Source organism: Chanodichthys erythropterus, chromosome 15 (genome assembly GCF_024489055.1).
Source record: "Chanodichthys erythropterus isolate Z2021 chromosome 15, ASM2448905v1, whole genome shotgun sequence".
Classification (NCBI taxonomy): domain Eukaryota; kingdom Metazoa; phylum Chordata; class Actinopteri; order Cypriniformes; family Xenocyprididae; genus Chanodichthys; species Chanodichthys erythropterus.
The window spans coordinates 20,146,730-20,160,876 of record NC_090235.1 but is presented as its reverse complement, the minus strand read 5'-3'; the positions used below and the strand labels follow the sequence as shown (position 1 = coordinate 20,160,876).

Below are 14,147 nucleotides of genomic sequence, written 5' to 3'. Positions count from 1 at the left end.
AAGCCTTTTATCCAAGGCAACCTGCAGCTCACAGCCTCATATTTTATTTTTTTTTTTTTTAACTTGAGCATAGTTTTTCAGGTAGCTTTTCATTTAGGTTCTTCTTGGAGCAAAACTGACTCCTTGCGCATACAAAAATCTCACAGGATTATTACAATTAATGGAAAAAGATGCCATTAATCGATTTGACAGCACTAATATACTGTATATATATATATATATATATATATATATCTATAGGTCCTATATTTCCCACCTGCCGGAGCCTGTGCATTCAACCTGCTGTCATCTTTTAGAGATTACTCTGAAATGTAAACACAGATAAAGCACATAAATATGTTTGCTCTGTAACAGGGGGCATGTCGGAGACCATCAGGCTTGTATCAGGATGCTGATTTGAGTGTTACAGTGAAGCGTGACAGAATGGGAAACTCAGCTTCCTGCTGACAACAGGTCACTTGACACCTATGCACTCTAAAGACCTTTTGTAACTTTCAGCCAGCATGTGTGCACTGGTGTGTGAATTTATTTCTCAATCCGAAGTACTGTGTGAAGTTTTAGTGCAAAGACTTTGAATTTGTGTCACCTGACGGAAAGAAGAGAATGAATCCATACAGTTACTATGGTGTTGCTTAGGTGTTCAGGGTGGTTGCTAAGTCATTGCCTACTGGCTCACATAAAAAAGATAGTTTTTTTCGCCACCATTTTATTGTCTGCAAGGCAAAATAATAGCAAAGCTCTCCATGCCACACTCACGATTTGAGACGTTATTCATAGTTGGACAGATAACATGCTCAAGTTTAAAATGCCCCTATTATGCTATTTTAAAGGCTTCTAATTTAGTTTTGGAGTCTCTTGCGATAGGTTTACATGCATTCAAAAAACACTTTAATTTTCTCATAATGTACATTGCAGCATCAGCTTTTTCTCACAGTGTCTGAAACGATTCAATAAAGAATTCGGTCTTTCTAAACCCCGCCTTTCTGAGAGCTTCCTCTGCTCTGATTGGTCAGGTCTGTTGTGATTGGTCTGCCTCTTACAGCATGTGTCGAAAACCAAACGCCCATTACCATATCTGAATTTCAGCTCTACCTCAGCACTTGAATCACAGTGATATGAACAGTAAAGATGGCGTCGGTTTTACAGTGACTTTGTTTTTTGCAACTTTGCAGACCTTTTACATTCACAAAATGGCTATATCACACTCTACATGGAAGGTAATATCCAAAAAAGCATAATAGGGGCACTTTAATTCTAGTCTCCTCCTCGTGACTCATCCCGCTGCTCTCTAGTGAAGTCTCGGCAACAGTGCGCCTCTGCTCTTCCTCTTTTAATTCATGTTCCTCTCATACAGTACGTCAGGCCTCCTGAACCTCCTCCCCTCGCTCAGACGGACTAAAAATGGATATTTCTTCAAGAGCTGCAGCCTTAAAAGGCTCACAGGCCTCTCTCACTCTCTCTCTCACTCATTTCATTCCTCTTGTTTTGTGTCTCAAATGTAGAATATGTCTGAACAAGTTCATTGTTTCTCTCTATAGTTGGGTCTGACATCTGTCTACATTTCCTTTCTCTGTTTTAAAACACTTAGATAAACATACCATGTTGTTTATTATTCTAAAAGTTAATCTACAAGTCCTCAGAAACTGCACTGTCAATGGAAGGAATAATAAGGTGTTTTAAAGTCAGGGATTGACACTTTCCGGTCCCATGACTCATCATAAAATTAACCAGCATTAAATGTTTAAAACAATTTTTGGCTCTGTTTACACCTGGTATTAAGATGTGTTTTGGTCGATCTTAAGCTTCACAAGTAGATGAGGGAGACACATTCCCATTTACACCTGGTGTTTTAATCTGTCTCTTTTAAATATATGGGCTTTTTCAGATCTTTCAATCTAATGGACAAAATAAGCTTGCACAATTTACATACGAACACCACCGGAGATGACTTAAAAACATACGTAGAGCATCAGCTTTCATTTCTGCTCTGACAGCCGCAAGACCAGCCAAACGCTGTGAGTGTGTGTTAGAAATCAGGAATTGTGAGAGAACATTGTGCTTGGTACATTTTTAGTCTTCAAACCAAATTTTGGTCTTCAGCTGACAAAGTTTAAATCCCGTCTGGCTAGTGCGCTTCCCATAAGTTTATGCGTTAGGTCAGTAGGCGGTGTTTATTGGCTGTCTGAATGCATTCGACCACATGAGCGTTTACACTATGAAAGCAATCCGGTTGAATGCGTTTTCAACTACTTTTGGGAGTGATCGAAAGTGGACAAGCTCAACACATTTTAGACCCCGTTTACACCTGTATTTAGTGTCGTCCTGTGATCCAATTGACCAAAACACTTCTTAACCCTTAAAAGCATGACTGTTTCATCAATCATTCTTACATATTCGGGTCTTTATCGACCCGGATTTATATCTATCATGGAAGGATCTCTACCTGTCGCGATAATATAAAATTCGTCTGATATTAGAGTAACAATTACAGAAGAATAAAATAAAACATATTTTGTTACCTTTTGGAGCTTGAAAGGGCTCCGTTTGAGCAGATGTTTTATGCCATCATCACTGTCCTCGTCAGAGCTCATTTCCCAGTAAATTAAGCAAATAATAGGCTAGTTTTATATTTGAGGTCACGAATATGAGCCCATTCGCGATCTCAAACGTATTCTCAAAACTATATAATTTTCAACATCTTCAAAATCAATATTTCGATCGCTAACAGCTTCACCAGATCCATTCAGTAACAGTTACAGTCATATTTGATTGCGTTCAGTACTTGTTCTGCAGTAAATCGCTGAGCCATTTCATGTTTTTCTTATTATTTGTTTTTCTGTCTGAATGAGTAGTCACTTCAGCATTGTGTATAAGACATTGCCACCTTGTGGAATAAAGGTGAATTGCACTTATTCCATCATCTAAGATTGTTGTGAAGAAAAAAATATACCTACACTCATACACAGCCCTACAATTTTTCAAAAAGATCATGTTGATGTCTAACTTAAAAAAATTAATGAGGAGGAGGGTAGTGAATGATGTCCCGGGTCACTAAAGACCCAAGGTATGCATTTAAGGGTTAATACTGCCTATAAACAGGGCCTTAAACACATAAAATGTTTGCATCCCATAATTAAAATGGTGACCATAATAAATAAACTCATACAACATATTTTTGACATTATCTATTGAATAAAGTTTACAGATCAGGATTTCAAGCCATGTTAAAGAGTATTATTAAAATATTAAGGGCCAGATTTACTAACTGTTTGGCATTAAATAACTACTGTCAGGATTTACTAAAGACACGCATTGAAGAATTAGTGATGAAAAGGCTTAGACAGTTATTTTTGCAGCTGATCTTGCTGCATATGCATTTGTAGGAGTTTCAGACACAAGATTTATGAGAGGAGAGTATTTAAATCAATCACGCATGATTTACTAAGGTTTGCGGAAGTTAATTTACTGGTATTTGCCCCGTTATTTACACATTGTCAGCTGATCAGCTGCATAACTTTCCACTCCTATCGGTGCTTTTATATGATTGCTATGTCACACTAATTCAAATTTGACTCTTAAAATGGTAAACCTCATGTAATATTTATTTTTATGAAGATCACTTCCTGTCACTGACTATTTGGTAAAAATGGCCTTATTATGTACCCTATTTGTATAGAAAATTGGAAAGTTTACACCTCCGTTCACTAAGAGTTTTTATTCGTCTTCCGCAGTACATGTGGTCAAAATGGCCGCTGGGAATGTGAGGATCATGCCTGTCTGATAGAAAATGACATGATCCAAGAAATCAACAGAAGAAGCTATGGGTGAGTATCAGGAATCCCTTCTAGTGTGCTATTACATGTGTTATTATAAAACTAGTGCACGAATACAGTATTCCTCTCTCCTACTCACTCTCTCTCTCTTTATGTCTCCAGTTGGAGGGCATCAAACTACAGTCAGTTCTGGGGTATGACCCTGGACGAGGGTCTGCGGTATCGTCTGGGCACAAAACGCCCCTCACGGACTATTATGAACATGAATGAGATCCAGGTAAGAGTCATCTGCAGCCGGTCAGTATAAATCTTCTATTAGTGCAAATGGTATGTGAATGAGAGTTCAGTAAAGGGTTAATGTATAGTCAGGTGATCAGTATTGCAGGACCCAGATGTGAAGCGAAAACGTCATGTGTTATCCTGAAAGGGTTCACCTGGTCTTATTTTCCACTTAAAAAAACCTACACATTCTTAAAACAAGATACATTTACTCGATTTTGGAGATTATATCTTGAATTAGTTTTTTTTTTTTTTATATATATATATATATACACAAATATACTGAAATATTGTGAGGTTTACACTGTTCAAAAGTTTGGGACAGTAAGATTTTTTTGAAAGAAGTAATTTATTTGATCAAAAATACAGTAAAAACAATAATACTGTGAAATATTATTACAGTTTAAAAGAACAGTTTTCTATTTTACTACGTTTTAATGATGCAAAGCTGAATTTTCAGCATCATTACTCCAGTCTTCAGTGTCACATGATCCTTCAGAAATCATTCTGATATGCTGATCTGCTGCTTAAGAAGCATTTATTATTATTATCAATGTTGAAAACAGCTGCTTAATATTTTTGTGGAAACCATATGTTTTTATATCTTACTTAATTAGATAGATAAGAAAATTTAAACTTCATGATGTGTTCTCTCATTATTTTATACAAAAGAAAATGCTGATAAGAAATTGATAAATAAATAAAAACTCACTAAATAAATAAATGAACATAAAACATTGAAATTGAGAACGGAGTGCTACAAGAGAAATGAAGCTATCCCAGAATGCCGTGACTTACCAGTCAGAGTCAAGTTTGTAGATAATCTCTTTATTCATCTCATGTTTATGCCCATAGACGGCTCTCTGATTATCCGTTCTCACGCTCTGTGCAACTGTGTTCAGTGTATGCAGTATGCCGTTAGGAATCATCAAAGCAAGAATAAGAGAATAATTCGGAAATCAGACTGTTGTTTGATCTTGATAAGTGCAGTAAGGTACAGTGAGTTCATCCTGGATGTGTCCGTCTGGACTTGTACTATTTGATGTGGCTCACTGAGGCTTTCAGTGTCTCTCTGCAGAAAGCTGCCCATGATCCACACCAACACATTACATGAGAGTTCATATTACAATTGCCTTGTGTCCACTTTTTTTCCTAAGATCACCATTTTTTTTTTTTCAGTTGTTTTTAATGGGAGCGCCACGTACAGTATTTATGTTGCCTTCATGTGCTATCGGAAAGTTGTGATTACGTCGCATTCAAGTGCTTTGTTGTCGGAAAGAACAGGAATCATGAAGGACGCCAGGTTTATTTTTGCCTATTTATTGGGAAAATCTTATTAAAGCCAAAAAGATCATTAATGTCCCATTCATTGACAACCATATAAACATTCAAGGCACTATCTATCTATCTAGTCAGCTTGCTGACATTTCTGGAATTTCGGTCAAATACAGGCTATTTTCACTGTGTATAAAACATACAATATGCTTCAAATTATCATTCATATACACTACCGCTCAAAAGTTTGGGATCGTAAGATTTTTAATGTTTTTAAAAGAAGTTTCGTCTGCTCACCAAGGGTGCATTTACTTAATTAAAAATACAGTAAAAACAGTAATATTGTGAAATATTATTACAATTTAAAATAACTGTTTTCTATTTGAAAATATTTTAAAATGTAATTTATTCCTGTGATCAAAGCTGAATTTTCAGCATCATTAATCCAGTCTTCAGTATCACATGATCCTTCAGAAATCATTCTAATATATCAATTTGCTGCTCAAGAAACATTTAATGTGTACAATTGTACAAAATATTTGTGTACAATATTTTTTTTTCAGGATTATTTGATGAATAGAAAGTTCAAAGGAACAGTGTTTATCTGAAATCTAATCTTTTGTAACATTATAAATGTCTTTACTGCCACTTTAGATTGATTTAATGCATCCTCGCTGAATAAAAGTATTAATTTCTTTAATTTCTTTAAAAAAAAATAAAAATAAAAATTCTTACTGACCCCAAACTTTTGAACGGTAGTGTATAATGCTACAGAAGCTTTGTTTTTCAGATAAATGCTGTTCTTTTGAACTTTCTATTCATCAAGGAATCCTGAAAAAAAAAAGTACACAACTGTTTTCAACATTGATAATAATAACAAATATTTCTTGAGCAGCAAATCAGCATATTAGAATGATTTCTGAAGGATCATGTGACACTGAAGACTGGATTAATGATGCTGAAAATTCAGCTTTGCATCACAGGAATAAATTACTTTGTGAAATATATTCAAATAGAAAACAGTTATTTTAAATTGTAATAATTTTTCACAATATTACTGTTTTTACTGTATTTTTAATTAAATAAATTAAGCCTTGGTGAGCAGATGAAACTTCTTTTAAAAACATTAAAAATCTTACCGATCCTAAACTTTTGAGCGGTAGTGTATGTATATATGCGCTACTTTAACAACAAGACAAGACAACCCAAAAAAAAAAACGAACAAAAAAAAAAAAAGTTGGGTTGAAAATTGCCAAACCCAGTGATTGGGTTAAATGTTTGCCCAATGTGCTGGGTAGTTTTATTTAACCCAAGCAATGTTTAAAAATTACTATATGGCTGACTTAAAATGAAAAACTCTTTGATGGACACACAGCCTTAGAGAATGCTGGTAATGGTTTGATGCTGTTAGTGGGTGCAATCTTTTTAGGATCCTCACTAGATAGGGGCCCATACCCATATCTTCCTCTCCGGTCCACATCCTCCAACACGTCTTCACCTGTCTCTGTAGAGTCGAGCCTGGGCCATTTAAAAAGCCTCTATCTGCCTAAAACCCACTCTGCACAGACACTAATGAGTGGGCTGAGTGCTGCACACACTCACACATTCTTCACTTTCTCATTGTCTTTACTCTGTACTCTGCTCACGTCCCCCATCGGGTCAAGTGTTGCTGCGAGCCGTGGCTCTTCAGGGGCAATTCACCACTGCAGCGGTGGTCACTTGACAAGCACCTGCATTCCACAGGATCATATCTGGTAGATGTCAGGGAGAATCATGACGATATAACAGGCTGGAATGTAGGAGGACAGCAACAAGCAGCTGTGCATTACCAAAGAGGGAGAGGCAGGAGAAAGAGCTAACACATTCCCCATTCAGGACTTATGAAACTTTGGGATGTAAAATATGACATGAAGTCTGGGGTCTTATAGATTTGGGAGATGTAAGACAAGTATCTGCATTACATGTTATTAAAGTTAAGGGTTAATTATTCCCACCTGGTATTAACATCAGTTTTGGTCAGGTCGATCAGTTCGATACAGGTGTAAACAGGGTCCAATACATTTGGGAGGAATAGTGACTTTTCTCTGCTTTTTTTGTACTTGATCAACATCAATACACTAGATGTAATGAATGCATAAAGTTGTAAATTCAGAGACCCTCCCTTTGATGAAATGTGAACATAAGTGGTCCCAAGAGATGTATTGAGGGGCATGTTCAAACGTTTGGTGTCAGTAAGATTTTTAATACTTTTATTCAGCAAAGATGCACTACATTGACCAAAATCATCAGTAAAAGCATTTAAAATGTCAAAAGATTTCTATTTCAAATAAATGAACTTTCTATTCATTAAAGAATCCTGAAAAAAATGTATTACAGTTTCCACAACAACTGTTTTTAACATTGATAATAATAAGAAGTGTTTCTTGAGCAGCATATCAGCAAATCAGCATATCAGAATGATTTCTGAAGGATCATGTGATGCTGAAGACTGGAGTAATGATGCTGAAAATCCAGCTTTGACATCAGGAATAAATGAATTTTTAAAATATATTAAAATGGAAAACTACGGAAGAGGATTAGAGCCAAGCAATAATTTATAAATAAACTCGTTAAATTATGAGGAAAAACTTGTTAAATTTCGAGAAAAAAGTCGAAATAAAATGTTGAGAACAAAGTCATTAAATTACGAGAAAAAAAATGTTAAATTATGAGAACAAATTTGTTAAATTATGAGAAAAATGTCGTTAAATTTCGAGAAAAAAGTTGAGAATAAACTCATTAAATTACAAGAAAAAACTCGTTAAATTTTGATTAAAAAGTCGATATAAAATGTTGAGAATAAACTCGTTAAATTACGAGAAAAAAGTTGTTAAATTACGAGAACAAATTAATTAAATTATGAGAAAAATGTCATTACATTTCGAGAAAAAAGCCGAGAATAAACTCGTTAAATTACAAGAAAAAACTCATTAAATTTTGATTAAAAAAGTTGTGATAAAATGTTGAGAATAAAGTAATTAAATTACGAGAACAAATTCGTTAAATTATGAGAAAAATGTCAAATTCTCATAATTTAATGACTTTTTCTCGTAATTTAATGTCTTTATTCTCAACATTTTATCTTGACTTTTTTCTCGTAATTTAATGACTTTATTCTCAACATTTTATCTTGACTTTTTTCTCGTAATTTAATGACTTTATTCTCAACATTTTATCTTGACTTTTTTCTCGTAATTTAATGACTTTATTCTCAACATTTTATCTGACTTTTTTCTCGTAATTTAATGACTTTATTCTCAACATTTTATTTCGACTTTTTTCTCGTAATTTAATGACTTTATTCTCAACATTTTATCTTGACTTTTTTCTCGTAATTTAATGACTTTATTCTCAACATTTTATTTCGACTTTTTTCTCGTAATTTAATGACTTTATTCTCAACATTTTATCTGACTTTTTTCTCGTAATTTAATGACTTTATTCTCAACATTTTATCTTGACTTTTTTCTCGTAATTTAATGACTTTATTCTCAACATTTTATCTGACTTTTTTCTCGTAATTTAATGACTTTATTCTCAACATTTTATCTGACTTTTTTCTCGTAATTTAATGACTTTATTCTCAACATTTTATCTTGACTTTTTTCTCGTAATTTAATGACTTTATTCTCAACATTTTATCTTGACTTTTTTCTCGTAATTTAATGACTTTATTCTCAACATTTTATTTCGACTTTTTTCTCGTAATTTAATTACTTTATTATCAACATTTTATCTGACTTTTTTCTCGTAATTTAATGACTTTATTCTCAACATTTTATCTTGACTTTTTTCTCGTAATTTAATGACTTTATTCTCAACATTTTATCTTGACTTTTTTCTCGTAATTTAATGACTTTATTCTCAACATTTTATCTGACTTTTTTCTCGTAATTTAATGACTTTATTCTCAACATTTTATCTTGACTTTTTTCTCGTAATTTAATGACTTTATTCTCAACATTTTATCTTGACTTTTTTCTCGTAATTTAATGACTTTATTCTCAACATTTTATCTTGACTTTTTTCTCGTAATTTAATGACTTTATTCTCAACATTTTATCTGACTTTTTTCTCGTAATTTAATGACTTTATTCTCAACATTTTATCTTGACTTTTTTCTCGTAATTTAATGACTTTATTCTCAACATTTTATCTTGACTTTTTTCTCGTAATTTAATGACTTTATTCTCAACATTTTATCTTGACTTTTTTCTCGTAATTTAATGACTTTATTCTCAACATTTTATCTGACTTTTTTCTCGTAATTTAATGACTTTATTCTCAACATTTTATCTTGACTTTTTTCTCGTAATTTAATGACTTTATTCTCAACATTTTATCTTGACTTTTTTCTCGTAATTTAATGACTTTATTCTCAACATTTTATCTTGACTTTTTTCTCGTAATTTAATGACTTTATTCTCAACATTTTATCTTGACTTTTTTCTCGTAATTTAATGACTTTATTCTCAACATTTTATCTTGACTTTTTTCTCGTAATTTAATGACTTTATTCTCAACATTTTATCTTGACTTTTTTCTCGTAATTTAATGACTTTATTCTCAACATTTTATTTCGACTTTTTTCTCGTAATTTAATGACTTTATTATCAACATTTTATCTGACTTTTTTCTCGTAATTTAATGACTTTATTCTCAACATTTTATCTTGACTTTTTTCTCGTAATTTAATGACTTTATTCTCAACATTTTATCTTGACTTTTTTCTCGTAATTTAATGACTTTATTCTCAACATTTTATCTTGACTTTTTTCTCGTAATTTAATGACTTTATTCTCAACATTTTATCTTGACTTTTTTCTCGTAATTTAATGACTTTATTCTCAACATTTTATTTCGACTTTTTTCTCGTAATTTAATTACTTTATTCTCAACATTTTATCTTGACTTTTTTCTCGCAATTTAATGACTTTATTCTCAACATTTTATCTTGACTTTTTTCTCGTAATTTAATGACTTTATTCTCAACATTTTATCTTGACTTTTTTCTCGTAATTTAATGACTTTATTCTCAACATTTTATCTTGACTTTTTTCTCGTAATTTAATGACTTTATTCTCAACATTTTATCTTGACTTTTTTCTCGTAATTTAATGACTTTATTCTCAACATTTTATTTCGACTTTTTTCTCGTAATTTAATGACTTTATTCTCAACATTTTATTTCGACTTTTTTCTCGTAATTTAATGACTTTATTCTCAACATTTTATTTCGACTTTTTTCTCGTAATTTAATGACTTTATTCTCAACATTTTATTTCGACTTTTTTCTCGTAATTTAATGACTTTATTCTCAACATTTTATTTCGACTTTTTTCTCGTAATTTAATGACTTTATTCTCAACATTTTATTTCGACTTTTTTCTCGAAATTTAACAACTTTAATTTAAGATAGTTTTATTTTTTTATTATTGCTTGGCCCTAATCCTTTTCTGTAGAAAACAGTCATTCTTTAAATTGTAACAATATTTCACAATATTACGGTTTTTGAAATACCATATGTAAATGGTAATGTGTGCCAGCTGACCATGTGTTATTGAATCACCTATGACGGGTATAAAATGAACCTTTGTATTATTTTCGATGTTTACTTTGACTTTTTTTTATTATTGACGGAACAGAGAAGAAAGCCCACAAAAATTAACAAACCATAATTATATAACCATACTAAGTCTAGTGCAGTGTTTTGCTCCTGCAAACCTTGGACTTTGAAGACCGAGACTGCCTCTTATCCATCCACTGGCCCTCTGAAAGAGAATACATATGGAAATAATTATATTATGCCACCAAAATCACTCATAATCACACCATGGATGCATTTATGGAAATCTTTATTTTGTGTTATTCATGTCTTCTATGCCAAATATTACCATTAAGTCACAAAAAGACACTTCGTGCTTTATGTTCTACAGATGAATATGAATGGAAACAATAATCTGCCAAGTTACTTCAATGCAGTAGACAAGTGGCCAGGGAAAATCCATGAGCCACTGGATCAAGGGAACTGCAATGCATCCTGGGCTTTCTCAACTGCAGGTGAGTCAGAGAAAACAACAGCAGAAGAACGCTGCAGAATACAGTATTGTGTGTATGTTATATAATACCGCCAATGAAGTTCTTCTGTCCTGTCGTTCATACGGAAACCCTGTGATTCACTCCTAGCTGTTGCATCAGACCGGATCTCTATTCAGTCAATGGGTCACATGACCCCTCAGCTCTCACCTCAGAATCTGATTTCCTGTGACACACGTCATCAGGATGGCTGTGCCGGTGGGCGTATCGATGGGGCCTGGTGGTACCTAAGACGAAGAGGGTAATTCACACACAAAAGATTTCTGTTTCAGTCAATTGATCAATGTTATTTGATGAATGTGTCTGAAAGTGAATGTGTGCCTAATTATAATTTGATGCCAGACAATCTTTATGGTTTAAGTATCTGTCTCTATCTTTTTCTGTCAGGGTAGTGACAGAGGAGTGTTATCCCTTCTCTGCGCCCCAGGAAACCCCTGCTGAAGTGGCTCGCTGTATGATGCAAACTCGAGCGGTGGGCCGGGGAAAGAGGCAGGCCACAGCGCACTGTCCCAACAGCCACAGCTACCACAATGACGTCTATCAGTCAACCCCACCATACAGACTGTCCTCCAATGTAAGTCAACTGACCCCTGGAAAATCTGTGCATTCTGTGTTATCATTATTTTTTTTAAAGAGGACCTATTATTCCCTTTTTTTAAAGTCTTGATTTTGTTTTTGGGCTCTACTAGAATGTTTTTTTAATATTCAAGTATGAAAACCTAAACATTATTTTTCACATATTTGACATAGAGTACCTCAGGGATGATGTGTTTTTGTAGGCAATACCCGGAAGCGAGTTCGCATTTTAGGACTTCCGGTTCCATCGCCCCGAAGTCAATGTGTTTTTTGAATGGGTTTTTGCTAAATCGCCTGAAATAAGGTCTGTGGTTAACAAAGCCTCTAAATATTTTCATGTTTTGATCTATGACATAAAACACACCAGTTATAACCCACTTGTGATATTTTTTAAACCTTTATTGTGTCTTAAAAACGGCGGTTGCTAACAAATTGCTAAAAGGGACTATTCCTTTGGTGGGGACTTTAGACGTCATCATGACAAACAGGACATTTGGACAGCATTTCTCATGGAAAAGTGGAAAAGTATTAACAACAGCACAGATCATAATCATCGAGCATGTTTTTAAATAAAGTTGTTTTCTAAATAAAGTTTGAGGACGCTTGGTGGTGACGACGTTGATCCGCGACCATGGTGTGCTGTAGTCCGTTTATAGCCTACTGTTAGCCTTTTATATCTGACGACTTTATTTAGGCTTCAAAATCTATAAATGTTGTGTTAACTTGTAAAGATTATCTTGATAGACAAAACCTGTAAGTGTCATAATCCTTTGTTAAACACAGAGCTTATTTTCTGCGATTTTCCAAAAGTCTATGGGAAAAATGCATAGGCTTTCGATCAAGGGAACCCGTGCGCCGCTAACTTCCGGGTTGGCCTACAAAAACACGTCATCCCTGGGGCACTCTATTGTTCAGCTCCTCTCTTCCCAGTCTGTCAGTAACGCTCTGTTTAGTTCCTGACTCTATGAAGCCCCTCCTTTGGAAAAGCACAATGTGCTCTGATTGGTCAGTTGGACCAGTGTGTTGTGATTGGTCAACCGCTTTGAGCATGTTTGGGAAATATCCCGCCCTTTACCATAACTGCGAGTTTCAACACACTACTAACTCAACAGGCCCCACCCCTTTATTTTGCATATGCCTTGGCCGGGAAATATTTAAATAAGGAATATTGTGACGTGTTTGTTCCCGGAAGAAAACTCAAAGACTACAATAGAGGCGTTTCAGGAAGTTCAGAAACATTGACACTGATATAGAGAATAAGGTCTTTTGTCCACCAAAGTGTTTTTCCCAGCAGCTAGTGCATTTTTCCAATTGTTTTCAATGGGAGCGCCACATTTTTAAAATGCAGGAGCATAACGTGGTGCTGAGCGTCTATTTCACACTGAAGCGCTGAGCGCTCTGCATTTTTTACCTGTTGAACGCAGTGCTCATCACTGTCACTTTTTACCCAGCTATCCAATCACAGTGGAGGAGGGGCGGGACAAATACAACACAGACCAACCGCCACATTCTGCTTGTACACTGTCACTGGCCCACAGCCATTACATATTTAAAATAGTAATATGCTATACTAAACCTAAACTAATCTTGAAAAACTATATATCATTTGAAAGCTTCAAATCTCTAGTTTTCATATTTGGTGAATTTCTAAATAAATTACAGAGGAGCAGTAATTTATCAATTTGCAACAAGCATATTTTGATACTCATAAGGCATGTTCAGACATTTATTTTGAAATAACAATGAACATGAAAAATCATTAAAGATGTTGAAACATGTTTGATTTCATGCCAAGAGTTCAAAAGAAGGGAAAAAAAGGTCTGAAAATGATTTTAATAGAAAAAAAAAAAAAAAACATTTATGATTGTGGCGGCGACCTGTAACTCACATACATGTTGTTTTTATGTTTATTAGTGGTTGAATTCATATGAAATTCTGCCAAACTTCCCACACTACTTCTATATAGGATGTCTACTTCATAAATTGTATGAAAATAATGGAAATATATGGTTCAGATCACTCAAACCATATATGGAAATGGAGGCGCCCTTATATGGTCACCAATGAAGCTTGGTTGTCATCTAGTGAAAAAGTGTGGTACTGCGCCTA

At 34.0% G+C, this 14,147-nt stretch overlaps 1 protein-coding gene across 1 annotated transcript in view; it reads left to right on the top strand.

Moving 5' to 3' along the window:
* The window catches only part of tinagl1 (tubulointerstitial nephritis antigen-like 1), a 37,556-nt gene that overhangs the window by 12,047 nt on the left and 11,362 nt on the right, over positions 1–14,147 (top strand). The window contains exons 4-8 of the mRNA XM_067411427.1: positions 3,732–3,824; positions 3,936–4,050; positions 11,303–11,426; positions 11,553–11,703; positions 11,850–12,036. Coding sequence (XP_067267528.1) covers positions 3,732–3,824; positions 3,936–4,050; positions 11,303–11,426; positions 11,553–11,703; positions 11,850–12,036 — 670 coding nt within the window. The remainder of the gene's footprint in view (positions 1–3,731; positions 3,825–3,935; positions 4,051–11,302; positions 11,427–11,552; positions 11,704–11,849; positions 12,037–14,147) is intronic.